At 41.1% G+C, this 15,085-nt stretch overlaps 1 protein-coding gene across 1 annotated transcript in view; it reads right to left on the bottom strand.

The window, feature by feature from the left end:
- Nucleotides 1-8,659, bottom strand: part of LOC141134656 (pyroglutamylated RF-amide peptide receptor-like) — a 231,153-nt gene extending 222,494 nt beyond the window's left edge. The window contains exon 1 of the mRNA XM_073624101.1: nucleotides 7,512-8,659. Within this exon, the coding sequence (XP_073480202.1) occupies nucleotides 7,512-7,854 (343 nt within the window). The 5' untranslated portion in view covers nucleotides 7,855-8,659. The remainder of the gene's footprint in view (nucleotides 1-7,511) is intronic.
- Between the last annotated feature and the right edge of the window lie 6,426 nt (nucleotides 8,660-15,085).

The raw sequence follows: 15,085 nt of genomic DNA, 5'->3' as shown, positions 1-15,085 counted from the left end.
ACCTGAGACCTTGTATCGATTATAGGGGTCTCAATCACATCACGATTAAGAGCGCCTATCTGATTCCATTGATTACGGATATATTTGACTGCCTCAAGGGAGCAATGGTTTTCATGAAGCTCAATCTGAAAGGGGCATACAATCTCATGAGAATTGAGGAGGGCGATGAATGGAAAACTGTGTTTAAGAAAAAAATAACTCTTTGAATGTCAGTTCTACCTGCCGGATACCGGCAGTCTTATACCTGTTAATTTATGATGTATCCATCACTGTTTTGTATTATTCTGTTGATATATATTTTCAATAAAACTCTTTGTACAAGGAAAACTGTGTTTAATACCAGGACAGGACATTACGAATACCTCGTAATGTCGTTTGTTCTCTGCAACACCCCTGCGGTTTTTGAGGAATTCATCAACGATATCCTCCGAGATATGTTGCAGCAATGTGTGGTGGTTTATCTCGACGATATTCTCATATATTCCAAATCCCTAGAGAGCCATCACACAGATGTCTCCCATGTGCTACAGAGGCTGAGAGACAATAACCTGTATTGTAAGTTGGAGAAGTGCGAGTTCCATCGTGAACAGGTTAAATTTCTGGGTTATGTCATTTCTACAGCTGGTTTTCGATGGACCCAGAGAAACTATCTGCAGTTCTACTGTGGCCTCGACCCATAGGTCTATGTCCCACAGAATTGGTCTCCGGATTCCATTAAAGCCTTTAAGTCTTTCAAGGCTGCCTTTGTTTCAGCTCCTGTACTGGAACATCCTACGTTACCCTTCATTTTTGAGGTTGATGCATCAGAGACTGGAGTAGGAGCTCTTCTGTCTCAACGTCCTACCTCTGAGGGCGCTATGCATCCTTGTGGCTACTTTTGTAAGAAATTGTCTCCTGCAGAGTGCAATTACGAGTTTCGGGACAGAGAACTGTTAGCTATCATCTTAGCTCTTAAAGAATGGAGGCATCGCCTTGAAGGTACCACTGTGCCAGTCCTCATTTTGACTGACCATAAGAATCTCACATTCTTGTCTGAGGATACACGCTTATCTCCCAGAAGGGCGCAATGGGCTCTTTTTCAGTCAAGCTTCAATTACGTAGTCTCATTCTTACCCGGTACTAAGAATGTAAGGGCTGACACATTGTCGTGACAGTTTTACTCTGCTTCCAATACCTCTCGATCGTATTCTGGCCACTGTTCGTACTAGTCTCACTTCACCTTTGGGTGACAGAATTCTTGCCACTCAGATCCATTCTCCTGAGAAACCTGGTGACCGCTGCTTTGTCCCTGAGAATCTCCACAATGTTTTGCTCCAGACTTACCATTTTCCCAAGGTAGCTGTTCACCCAGGGAAGGATCAACAAATTTGGGCTATTTCTCAGCAATTCTGGTGCCCTAGTCTCCGTGCTTTCTATATACATTTTCCCCTCAAACCTGGTGGCCCTCTGAGGGGGAGGGGACATTGAGGAGGGGGTACAGTCAGGGCTGGGCTCTTAGCCCTTCCTTCTCAGCACTCAGGTTGCTCAGCTGTCGGTTAATTGCCAGCACTCATCATTCCACTGTGGCTCACCTGGTGATCATTTCCTGCTTGTCACTCCAGCCTACAGCCAGCCCCATCTGGCTATTTAAACTGCCTGGTTCATTTCTCCTGTGCCTTTGTCTTGGTCAAACATATCTGGAAACTCTCTGCTGTGTTCCTGTTGAAGACTTGCGTGGCTGACGTCCCTTCTGGTTCCTGATCCTGTCTGCTGCCTCCGACTACGCTGATCTCTGGCTTCCTGATTTACTGGCTTGTTCTGACTACCCGCTTTCGCTACAGTACCTATGTTTTGACTACGTTTACTATTTGTACTATTTTTACAGTACCTATGTTTTGACTACGTTTACTATTTGTACTATTTTTACCATTATATTAAAAGGTATGATTTTACCTGCATTTTCTGTCTCCGTCTGATTCATGGTTCCTGACACCCTCATATGTATTAAGGGTCGCATGATCTGGTGAGAGTTTAATATTCTTTATAAATAAAGAAGGAGGATAAGTTAGCATGATCTGGGACTGTGTTAAGGACATTGATATCTAAGTGCTGTTATAAATAAGTGTAGCACCCTCTAGCTAGGTGATAGTGTACATAGTTTTTTGGGTGAGCGACGTTCTGACGTCACCGCGTACTGTCACGCTCTACATTGCATGTTTTTTCTGTTCTTTTAAACATTGCCGGCCAGCTTATATTGTGCGCTAGGTTCACAGCGCTTTTTTGTATGTACTGACTGACTTTGATCAGTCTTTTTTATCATTAAAACCATTGGATTTTACCTACCTTCTCGTCTTTTTTCCATGGTTACCTATGTTACCTATGTGATGAGATTGTCCACCCCCATCAACTCCCCATTCGCTGGGTTGAGTGCTGCTTTACCAGCTTTTGAGCCAGCTGATACTGTCATACCAGGACTGCTGGATCTCCTGAGTCGGAATTCCATGAGAATGCCAGGTCGGTGAATTGCTCACAGTGATCGTATACAACATCGGGAGATCTTCACTACCCAGGAGTGGGTGATATGCCTATTTTATTGGCTATCCGGTAAGCCTGCACTTCTTAAGGTGGTGGAATCACATAGTTTCATATTCCATTAAGATTTGTCACAGGGTTGCAACATTATCATCGTGTTGATTTAAACTATTATAGACTTTTTTTTGTTTCCTGTGTTTGTGCACATTTATTTTTTGAACTTTTAGCCCTATTTGATTTTGTGTTTGTAGGTCTTATCAACATTATGACATTCTTGGTGTGATGCACATTTACACATGTTTATGTATTAATTTAATTTGCTCTTTACAGCATAACTTATAGTTCACCATTAGCGCAGCTCCTTTTGTTCCATAGTTTAGTTTTGTGTTGTATATCACTTTGAGTTGAAGCTTTAGCACTACACATAATAGCGCAGTTCTTTTTTTCCCATAGTTTACATAGTTAGTGTAGGAAAATTTGGCCTAGCTGACAGCCAGGCCTGGGTTAAATCTGGGTCAGGCCGGGGTGACTCAGGAAGGCTGGATGACTCAGCAAGCAGCACCTCTGGTAACTCAGTAACAGAAATAGAGGGTGGAGTTTAGTAGGGACTGCTTGGAGTATTGATGAGGGCCCCAGCCAATCCCCAGCAAAATGGTCTGGTAGGGGGCAAGTACCTCATAAATACTGCCAGCAGGTTGGCAGTGCCTGAAGAGGTGGTGGTGTGATCAGTAGCCATGGGGATGTATGCTGGACACTGAATTTTTTCAACACACCTAAAGAGGCCTCAGGTTCCTGCCTGTAAAGGGCCATTACTAAAAGTGTGACTGAGGGCTTTGTGTCTGATTAACCATCAGTGTGCCAGCTGAAGTTCTGCAAGAAAGTTAGTGCTGGAGGAAGAGAAGGAGTGTAAATAGACTGTAAAAAGGAGATGTCCCTGAAGTTGTTTGAAGTCAAGTAGGCATCCCATAATCTTCCCAATCCCTCTCCAAGTTTTATCTCCTCAACAAAATACAAAACAAAGCACTGGATTGTTTTCTGACACAAGTGTGCCTGTGAAGGTTCGGTGTGCCTGGCTGTGCAGGGTGGGGGATCCCATTTCACTTGTGGCAATTTTTCAAATTTTCAATTCAAATTTCATGCATGAAAAAAATGATTGCTTATGCATCTGCATTACCATACTGCTATAATATGAATGCACCCTTATAAAAAAAGTTATTTTTTAATGATCCTGAAATTAATTAAGGAAAAAAATCTAATTGTAAGTAGCATAGCTAAGTGCTCTGCCATATTAGGATTTTTTGTTTGCAATCCTGCTAGAGCACAGTAAAAAAATTCCCATGACTGAATTTGTTCTTCTTAAAAAATAGTGAGTCTGGATTGCTACACAGGTGAATCTGTAATAGTCAGGAACATTTGGTGGATTGTCAGGAACAACTATAGTGTTGAGCAATCAGTGGTAGTCATCAAGGGTCTCTTCAACTGATTAATTGTAAAAGTTGTAGAAGAGGTGATTCTCAGAAGCACAGTGAATACAGGACCAGCTTTATAACAGAACACTCAAGTGAGTGCAGTGGCAAGGACCCCCCAAGACAAAGAACATCCCTTTAGAGACAGGGATAAGATCATGGGCAGAGGAAAAAAAAATCAATGAATCAGTGTGTAGGAGATACAGTAAATGTTCCCTCCTTGTTGGTAGGGGGTAAATATAATACTCAGGAAAGGAAGAGAAATGAGGAGATGTAGACAGATCGCGTACATCATTGTTTGGACAGATCGCGTACATCATTGTTTGCTTTGCATGAGCTCTTGGCATGACAAGTGAATGTGATTGTGCTACTTATATCTTGATCTTGTCAGGCTATAATCTGTATGCCTAATTAATTCTGAAGGATCCAATGTATTACTAGAAATTAAATGACAAAAGAAAAGGAGATGGAGCCATCAGAATTGTAGACATAAAGGTGTCACATGCTGGACAAAAATCTTTCTGTGACACCAAAGTGACTGACTTCCCTAAACAGGGGTGCTTATCACAATCTATTCACACAGACTTGCCTATTTTAAGGGCATGCTGGCACTTACAGTTTAACCACAGCTGAAGAGTTACAGGCTGTGCATGCTTGGTCTATCATGACAAATCAAGACATGTTTACAACATGCATTTATTGAGCTATCTACATAACACAGCACATTGAAAATGAATAAGCAGTGATCCAAAAAAAAAAAAAAAAAAAAAATCCAAAATTATTTTTCAGATGAAGCTTTGTTATATAAAAAAAAACCCTGTCCATATGCCATGTTCATATGCAGTAAAGTGCAGTAAGATAATGAGTAGGCAAGTCATTTATATATACAGTGGCCTTATATATACTGATTAACCTCTTCCAGCTGGCTGTATGTATATATGCGGCCTCTTGGTGGGTGGGTGGTAACAGCGAGAAGCCGTGTATATGCAGCCCTATGTAAAGATCCCTGCATGCTTCCAGCATAGTTACCAGTGGGTACGGCAAAGCTCCTGATGCATACCTCCAAGTCCAAAGCTTTCTGATCATGTGACAGCTGTGACAGTCAATCACAGCAGTCAAATGATCAGAATGCCCACCTCTGCCTCCTGGCATTTAGAACTCCTTAAAGGGTTGGGAGGCAGCGGCGGGAAGGGTTGACCATACATTATAGGGTTGATTTACTACAAATGGAGAGTGCAAAATCTGATGCAGCTCTGCTTAGAAACCAATCAGCTTCCAGTTTTTTTTTGTTTTTTTTTGCCAAAGCTCAATTGAACAAGCCAAAGTTAAAAGCTGATTGGCTGCCATGCACAGTTGCACCAGATTTTGCAATCTCCAGTTTTAGGAAATCAACCTCATCATTCCTCCTCGTTTTTCTACAGACTTTTGTTCACAAAACATGCTGGGAGATGTTTCCAATTACAGCTAGAACATTTCAGATAAGGACAACAGGTTACCTAGTACACACTTTAACAAATTAGTCATACTTGAATGCAATTATCAGGTATTGATCAGGGGATTAAATTGGGTCATAGAACACTGTAAGAATCTACCAATATCGTTTTAGGGTTCCGCTATAAATTAAAAAATATCCGCCCATGCTCTGTCTTTATAGGATTAAGCAACTGAGCAATATTAAGTGGAGAGTGAGGAATAATTATGTCACTGAACTGTGACATTTATCTGGTTTGTGTATATGTTATATAAATTGCATTATATATCAACAAAGTGCAAAGAGCAATGATGTCCTTACAAAATGACCATCTTTCAGCTTGTTCAGGACATGGACCTCAAAGAAAATGTTATTTCAGGTTAGTAGATATGGCTTGCTCTTTGCCTTTTTACCAAAAGCACCTTGACATTGGTATCAACATTGTTTGATGGAAAGTGGTGAGCTTGTCAATATGAATTAAACCAGATTTATAAAAGTCCTGCCTTGGGTGCCTATCAGTATGACACCATGAAGCCACCTTGTTGCAATCTGCTGAATATGCTATTATCCAATATCCTTGGATGAAAGCAGACAACAGAGGTCTATGACCTCAGAGATTATAACATGTCACTGTACCGCTCATAGTAGTTTATCCCATGACATTGCAGAAGTATATGTAGCCATTCTGAGTTCAAAGCATCTTCTTGGAGAGGTTCTACAGCAATTGATGAATTCACCATTCGTTGACCTACATGCATTAATTCCTTGGTGTTTAACATTCTTGCCTTTGTTTAGCAATTCAAAAGACAGGTCACTCAATTTTAGAGGACCTGGGTGGAGCACAATAGAAATCCATAGTCTGAACACATGCTTATTGCTCTTATGCCTCAATGATAATGTGACATTTTTAAATGTAATGCACCAAAATCAGCTACACCTCATTGACACATTACTTTCTCATTGATCTGTTTAATAAGCCTCTAAAAAGAAATCCATAATGATAATAAATCATTTTACTGCTCATTCATTTTCCCTCATAGTCAAAGTTCTTTTTAATGTAACTAAAGAAGTAACTGAATCCATACTAGAGATAAGACAATAATCTGCAGTAACAGGTTTAATTGAAGCTGTATACCCCACCCCCAGCTTTACATTGTGTCTATGTCTATACAATGTCTGTGTGTGGGAGGGTATAGATATACAAGGCTGATGATACTGCTCAGACTGTAATGTACACATTTCTGCACATCTAACTATTCTAGCAACAGTTCCTTTAAAATATATTGGAAGCAACATTAGAAAGTAAAGAAACAACAGAAAAAGCAACTTAGGAATTTAGTAGAAAGTCAGACAACTCAGATTTGTGAGTATAGGATTCTAAAAATGTTGCTAAAAAGGAAATTGAATTAAAAATATAAACTTAAGTTGAAAGATGGTGGTCTTTGAGTCATTCCTGAATCCCAACTTCTCTGAAGGAGGCGTTCTCAATAAGTGCGTCCCAGACAACCAAATTTGGTAGCAGAAGTGCTATTTCATAGGACACCCTAGACACAACAGGCATGTAAAGAACCCTTTTACTGGCAAATTGCAAAGTGGTAACAGTCTGTGAAGAGCATTACGCTTTTGCAACCCTTACCCACTAACTCAGTAAATACACCTACTACACAAATTTGTATTTCTTTACGTACAACCTAATGAACAGCAAATCCAACTAATAGCAAGAGGCTCAAAAGCTGAAAACCACATTTCAGAGATCATGGCACTCTTTTATATCCTGTAAGGGTACTAGTGGTTCATCTGACCTGCCTACTTGGTTTTTAACGTATTCATTCCACAAATTTTGCCCTTGATCAATTTTATTTCCTCTGCTTTAAGCTGATTCCCAGAATATGTTATGCATTTATTAAAAAAACCTTTAACACTACTTTTCATCTTCCCACTAACCAGTGTTAGATAGGACCTTTAGTCCCATAACATCTCTCATGCAGCTGTAGGACAAAAAATAGTATGCAGATACATTGCAAAAGTTTACACAGACTATAAAGAAAAATGGTGCATCTTACCGCCCAGCCACTCAGATGAAATATTCTGCAGCAAAGTGAAAGGGATACAAAAGAAAGTTACCAGCAAGTCACTGCAAGCCAGAGAACAGATAAAGATGTTAGTGGCTGTTCTCATTGCCTTCTTCCTGATAATGATGTAGACCACAAGGCTGTTGCCAAACAAAGCTAAGATGAAGATAATGATATATAGAACCAAAAAGATGACCTTGGCATTGAGGGGCAGCTCTGGGATATAAACCAGTGGCTTGAGTCCATAGGCTGCAATGAACTCCAGCCTGCTCATATTGTGCTCTTTCAGCAGTTGGTTGAAGGCTTCTGGAGTGATGTTGAGTCTTCTGTCCATGGTGCTGAAGTTCCTGGCTGAGACTACTCTTAACAATGCCACAAGTCCACGAGCTTAGCCAGTCAGTCTCACATGGCTGGTCTGAAACCCATGTGACCACAATCCAGAAGTATAATAGCAAAGACCTTAAACATTGAAGTAGCATAGTAACTGAGTATTGTCAGTCACCAATCCATCACTTGTCAGCTGCTTTAAGTGGTCCATGAAGAAGGCGCTTTTTTTTATAGAGCTGTTCCACCAGTATGACATAGCTCATAGTTTTTCACAGTGCTATCCACAGAGTGATGGATTGAATGTCTCTTCTTCCTACAGGGCAATGTTACTCGTCTTGCTCTCCTCCTCTTCAGGACTGGGAATGATAATTTCCCCTCCTTCTTTTTCCTCTTTTTAATGCCTTGCAGCAACCCATCAAACGGTGTCTGTGTTGCGGTGCATGCCAGAGAAGCACACAGTGGCTCACAGAAGACTGAGCATCTGGTTGCAGCATTGCTGCTTATATGTATAATAGGCTTCTACTTGCTGTCAGGCTGATTGCAAGCCTATGATTAAAATCTTGCTTTATGTGACCAGAGGTCCTGTGTACTTTCTGCTCAGTAAATATGAGAATGAAATGGATGGGGGAAGAGCAGGTAAATATATGAAAAGGAAATGAAATGCAGTCTGAATTTATAGTTTATAACATAAAATACAAATGTTCCCTGGGTGCTAGCCTCAATGCTGTCCTCCATCAGCTCATAAGAATGTGATTGATTTAAGCAGGCTTGATCTGTGAATGTGACACTAAACCTTTGGCAGCATAGGAGCATTACAATAACTGGCTTAGGGAAAACCCGAGCACAAGTGTGCAGATCTTATCTATAGCAATAAAAAAAGTACAGCAGGACTAAAATATGCTACTGTATAAGACAAGAACCATTTCTTGCTAAATGCTTTAACAGTTTACTGTAATTTAACAAATACATTTCAATATTTCTAAGTCTGCAGCTTTCATTAAAATAATACCTGTTGATCCTGCCATGAATGTCTTTCTTTAGGCATTTCCTATTATAGTATGACAATGCCCTTCTCCTGTCTCTCAGCTGTGCACACAGGATTCCAATGAAGAGTAGTGATTGTTCCAGTACAGATTATGCAGTCCTAGTCCACTGTTATCACCATTAGTGATGAGTTTAATGTGTCTGGGTTTGGGCTAAGGGGCATTCAGCAAACAAAAAAAAAAGAAAATTGTAAATCCTGAAAAACAATATTGGCAATTTGTAATGCTAATAGGCAAGGGATTGTCAAACAAATGGCAAAAAAAACCCAAAAACACAGCAAATTCATGTCAGACCCATCAGGTCTGATATGGGTTTAAGGTGGTACCCTATGCAAAAAACAAAAAAATATAGTGCAACCCCCAAAAAAGCTGGCATCCTAGCAACCACTATCCCGCTGTAAATGACAGCACAGCTTTAATGGTTGCCAGCATGCCAGAAGTTGCCAGGGTCCCGGCAACCACTGAAGCTTTGCTATCATTTGCAGTGAGAGAATCAGCTAGAGAGAATCACTGTGGTACATTTACTTGGAACATTATTTTTTGGATATTTTTTTTTACATCAAAGGGCATTGCTAATATTATTTTTTGTTTAATAAATGACTTTATGTACTGTGTTGTGTGTTTTTTTCAGGGCATCCTAGCAACCCCTATCCTGTTGCCTGCTGGTAAATTTCAAATTTGTAAACAAGCTGGAAGGCATCCCCGGGTGTCAGTGACCAAATATGGCTGGGCCACACAGTGTAATTGGTTACTAGGGTGCAAGCAGCAGCTAGCATCCTAGCAACCAAAGACGCTGTGCGGTCTGCCCATATTTGATTAATGATGTCAGCCAATATTCACAGCCCCATTGTTTACATTAAGCTGCTGAATAGAAAATCACCTGGCCAGCAGCGAATGGGACCAGGGCTGCATCATTGGTTGCTAGCAAAGCAGCAGTTGCCAGCATCCTAGCAACCAAGAGCGAGAAGCTATGATTCATATAGTGGCAGAATCAACACCACTTCTTAATGGATAAATCACTTCCTGCAGTCAGAGGTTCACTGTGGCAGGCAGGCGAGTGAACATTAATTTCACCCATTCTCTGAATCGCAAACAGCTAGAAATCAGCACCACTGCTCAAACCTCACCCTTAGCCAGCATAAGCAAATCTTCCTGCATTTTAGTACTCACAGCTTATTTCATCCAATCCAAGTTACTAGGGAGAGCATATTCAAAAGGTACAAATCTTTAAAATACTGTGCAACCTCTCAAGCACCCCTAGTAGTGGTAGTTAATCCCAACCTATATCATGTTTCCTCTCAGCTTAGTTACCATGTACACATGCATAAAAAATATAAATAAAGTCATGTGAGCTGGTGGAAAATTAATTAAACGTTATTAAACCAAAAACTTAACACATTACAGCTAACTAATCCTTATGCCCAGTACACACGGTCGGACATTGATCGGACATTCCGACAAAATCCATGGATTTTTTCCGAGGGATGTTGGCTCAAACTTGTCTTGCATACACACGGTCACACAAAGTTGTCGGAAAATCCGATCATTCTGAACACGGTGACGTAATACACGTACGTCGAGACTATAAATGGGGCAGTAGCCAATAGCTTTCGTCTCTTAATTTATTCTGAGCATGCGTGGCACTTTGTGCATCGGATTTGTGTACACACGATCGGAATTTCCAACAACGGATTTTGTTGTCGGAAAATTTTATAGCCTGCTCTCAAACTTTGTGTGTCGGAAATTACGATGGAAAAATGTGTGATGGAGCCCACACACGGTCGGAATTTCCGACAACAAGGTCCTATCACACATTTTTCGTCGGAAAATCCGACCGTGTGTACGGGGCATTAGTGTGTAACACTGAGCAATGTTACTGAATTGCAGAACCTTTTTTATCCACAAGATGGCATTGCCAACTGTTTCTTGCTTCGCTGTCACTGGGTTTGTAGAGATTGCACAGGAGCAGTCTGCGAGATCTAGTCTTAAAGAAGGATTCTAACCATAGTTGTCCATGTACTTCAACTACAAGGCCCACAAGCACCTGGGAGCAGGAGGGACCGGATAGAAATGAAAGCCCAGGAAGAAGCCAGGCAGTTGGGTAAAAGTAGGAATCAGGGAGGAGCCAACCAGGTAGGAGCAAGAGAGCTGTGCTGTGCCTTGCTGTGACAAGCTGTGCAGTGCAAGAGAGAGAGTGGATTGCTGTGCTGCAGACTGGAACCAGGAGGCTGACACGAACGGAACATCCAGAATAGCTTTCTGAATCACCACCACCTCTGCTACCTTTGCTGTACTGCTGCATGGGGCCCCCTACCATACAGAGCACTTGCTGCCATCCAAGGACTGCCTAAAGAGGAATCCGGTGAGAGGATCTCCAACCCACATTTCAGTTACAACCACCTGTTAACCCTTTCTCCAGTCTAGACTTGTTAATGAGCCATTTCCTCTCCACTGACATAGATATATATATATATATATATATATATATATATATATATATATATATATATATATATATATATATATATGTAGTGCCTTGCAAAAGTGTTCACCCCCCTTGGCTTTTTACCTATTTTGTTACATTACAGCCTTTAGTTCAATGTTTTTTTAATCTGAATTATATGCGATGGATCAGAACACAATAGTCTAAGTTGGTGAAGTAAAATTAAAAAAATATATACATCAAACTATTTTTCAGAAATAAAACACTGATAATTGGCATGTGCGTATGTATTCACCCCCTTTGTTATGAAGCCCATAAAAAGTTCTGGTGCAACCAATTACCTTCAGAAGTCACATATTAGTGAAATGATGTCCACCTGTGTGCAATCTAAGTGTCACATGACACTTAGATTGCACACAGGAAAGGCCCCCGGTCCGGACGGTCTTACCCTGCAATACTACAGAACCCTGCTTCCTATATTAGGACCCTTTATGGTAGACCTGTTTAATGGCTTGGGCAACGACGAGACTCTCCCTAGAGATATGTCAAAAGCATATATATCCGTTATTCCGAAGGAAGGCAAGGACCCGACCCTATGTGGCAGTTATAGGCCAATCTCCCTTCTAAACTCGGATATTAAATTGTTTACTAAAATTCTGGCGACTCGTTTAGCAATTCATTTACCAGATTTGGTGCATTTAGATCAAGTAGGCTTTGTTCCTACTAGAGAAGCAAGGGACAATACGACTAAAGTCTTAAATTTGCTACATGTGGCTAAAACTTCCCACACACCATGTATATTCCTCAGCACAGACGCGGAAAAAGCATTCGATCGGGTGAATTGGCAATATATGTTTACGGTTCTTCGATATCTGGGCCTAGGAGATACGATTATTCAATGGATTACTACAATTTACTCACAACCTACGGCTCAGGTTAAGGTAAATGGGGTCCTTTCGGATCCCTTTCCTATATTAAATGGCACCAGACAGGGATGTCCGCTTTCCCCCGTGCTATTTGTTCTGTGCTTAGAACCATTTCTAAATAGAATTCGTCGGAACCCGGACATCCAGGGCATAAGTGTCGGAGGTGATCAGTACAAAATCTCGGCCTATGCGGATGATATGCTCTTTTCATTGACAAATCCTGCTATCTCCCTCCCCAATCTACTACGTGAGTTTGAGACCTATGGACGTCTATCCAATTTGGAAATTAATTTCCATAAATCAGAAGCTATGGGGATAGGGATACCCCTCTCTATGCTGTCTACATTCAAGTCTAGTTTTAAATTCAAATGGACAGCGACAGCTTTGCAATACCTAGGCACTTATATCCCGACGGAGACGTCTCGCATATTTGAAATGAACTTCCCATCACTGTTGTCAAAAACCCGTATGCTTTTAGAGACTTGGAACAGGGGCCTGCATTCGTGGTTTGGCAGAATTAGCCTATTAAAAATGAGTATTCTACCGAAATTTCTGTATCTGCTCCAAGCCCTACCAATTAGAATCCCCATATCCTATCTTAAACAAGTTAACGCACTTTTTATCAAATTTGTGTGGGCGTATAAGAAGCCACGATCTTCTTTTCATTTAATGACCCTACCTAAACAACATGGGGGACTAGCTTTCCCAGATATCCGAGCATACTATCAGGCAATCCACATAGGTAGAATTGTAGATTGGTGCCGTCATAGTCGATCTAAACTATGGGCTTTGATAGAACAGGCCCAAACATGTATCCCACTCTCAAAGGCCCTGTGGTGCTATGACCATCTCCAACCACCATTGAAAAGTCACCCACTAATAGGGACGACGCTCCCTATAGGATCGGTAGCTAGTAAACAATACTCTCTTTCTTCTTCGGACTCTCCGTTATTTCCTATTTTAGGGAACCCACAATTCTCTCCTGGCCTCTGCCTTCACACGTTCGGCAAACTACGCCGGACGGGCATAACTCAAGCATCCCACTTTTTAGTGAATGGCAGATGGCCTTCCATCAAGGAACTAATGACGGAGGAGGGTCCCTTCAAATTGACCCTCTGGCCAGCACTTCAGCTACGACACTTTCTGGATACAATACCTAATCCACGTAATTTCACCCGCTCCCTGACGAGGTTTGAAGAATATTGCTCTGATGAAGGCAATATAACGCGGGTCCTATCTAAAATATACACCATGCTGAATTATCCAACAACTCTATCACATCCGTCGTTCTTGGAAAAATGGGAACAGGACCTACAATGGAAATTCACACCGGCACAAACCCAGAATATATTTAGATTAGCTTGGAAGACATCAATCTGTACAAAAACACAAGAATCTAACTACAAATTACTGACGAGATGGTATTATACCCCTTATCTTTTGCACCAATACTACCCTGATACCACTGATATCTGTTGGAGATGCTTGGGGGACAGAGGTACACTACTCCACATATTTTGGTTATGCCCCAAATTGACTAACTTCTGGACGACAGTCCGGGAAGTGTCTCAAAAGTTCACGGAATATAAGATACCTGGTGATCCGGCATTTTTCTTATTTCATGTCTCTAATATTCCTGTCAAATGCTATCAAGAATCAATTCTGGGGCATCTTCTTAATGCTGCAAAGTCCTGCATTCCACTTTACTGGAAAAAACAATCATCACCAACGGCAGCCGACTGGCTACGTAAAGTGATAGACATCAGTAGAATGGAGGACTTGCTGGCGGCTGAGCGAAACCAACAAGACAAGTACTTCATGACTTGGAGTGGTTGGAAACAGTTCATAAATTCTACGGAGGGAATAGCCCTCCATAGATAGGAGACTCATGTATGAATGCTATTCTTTACACACCTTGGCCATCCCTCTCGGCTTGAATCCTTTTTTTTTTTTTTTGTGTTTTGTTTTGTTCGGTCTTGTTTTGTTTGTTTGTCTGTTTGTCTGGTCTTGTTTTCTTTGTTAATCGATTAGAAACAGGAAAAAAAAGAAACGAGCGTAGTTGGGTTTTTTTTTTTTTTTAACCTGAATCCCTTCTATATATGTCTCTCAGTAGACAACAAAGGGCGGTGCCGGTTGGGGACTGGCCCTAAAACAACTATACTGAACTCTATTGTAGACATAAACAGACGGGGTTATATTGCAGTTGTAATCCATATGTTATATTGTTTAAGTGTCACATGATTTGTCATTACATATACACACCTTTTTGAAAGGCCCCAGAGGCTGCAACACCTAAGCAAGAGGCACCACTAACCAAATAGTGCCATGAAGACCAAGGAACTCTCCAAACAAGTAAGGGACAATGTTGTTGAGAAGTACAAGTCAGGGTTAGGTTATAAAAAAATATCCAAATCTTTGATGATCCCTAGGAGCACCATCAAATATATCATGACCAAATGGAAAGAACATGACACAACAGCAAACCTGCCAAGAGACGGCCGCACACCAAAACTCACAGAGCGGGCAAGGAGGGCATTAATCAGAGAGGCAACACAGAGACCTAAGGTAACCCTAGAGGAGCTGCAGTGTTCCACAGCAGAGACTGGAGTATTTGTACATAGGACGAAAATAAGCGGTACGCTCCATAGAGTTGGGCTTTATGGCAGAGTGGCCTGAAGAAAGCCATTACTTTCAGCAAGAAACAAAATGGCACGTTTTGAGTTTGTGAAAAGGCATGTGGGAGACTCCCAAAATGTATAGAGGAAGGTGATCTGGTCTGATGAGACTAAAATTGAACTTTTTGGCCAGCAAAGAAAACGCTATGTG

The sequence above is a fragment of the Aquarana catesbeiana genome, linkage group LG03 (assembly GCF_042186555.1).
Source record: "Aquarana catesbeiana isolate 2022-GZ linkage group LG03, ASM4218655v1, whole genome shotgun sequence".
NCBI classification, from domain to species: domain Eukaryota; kingdom Metazoa; phylum Chordata; class Amphibia; order Anura; family Ranidae; genus Aquarana; species Aquarana catesbeiana.
Note: the sequence above shows the minus strand (reverse complement) of the source record. Positions and strands in the feature narration are given on the sequence as shown.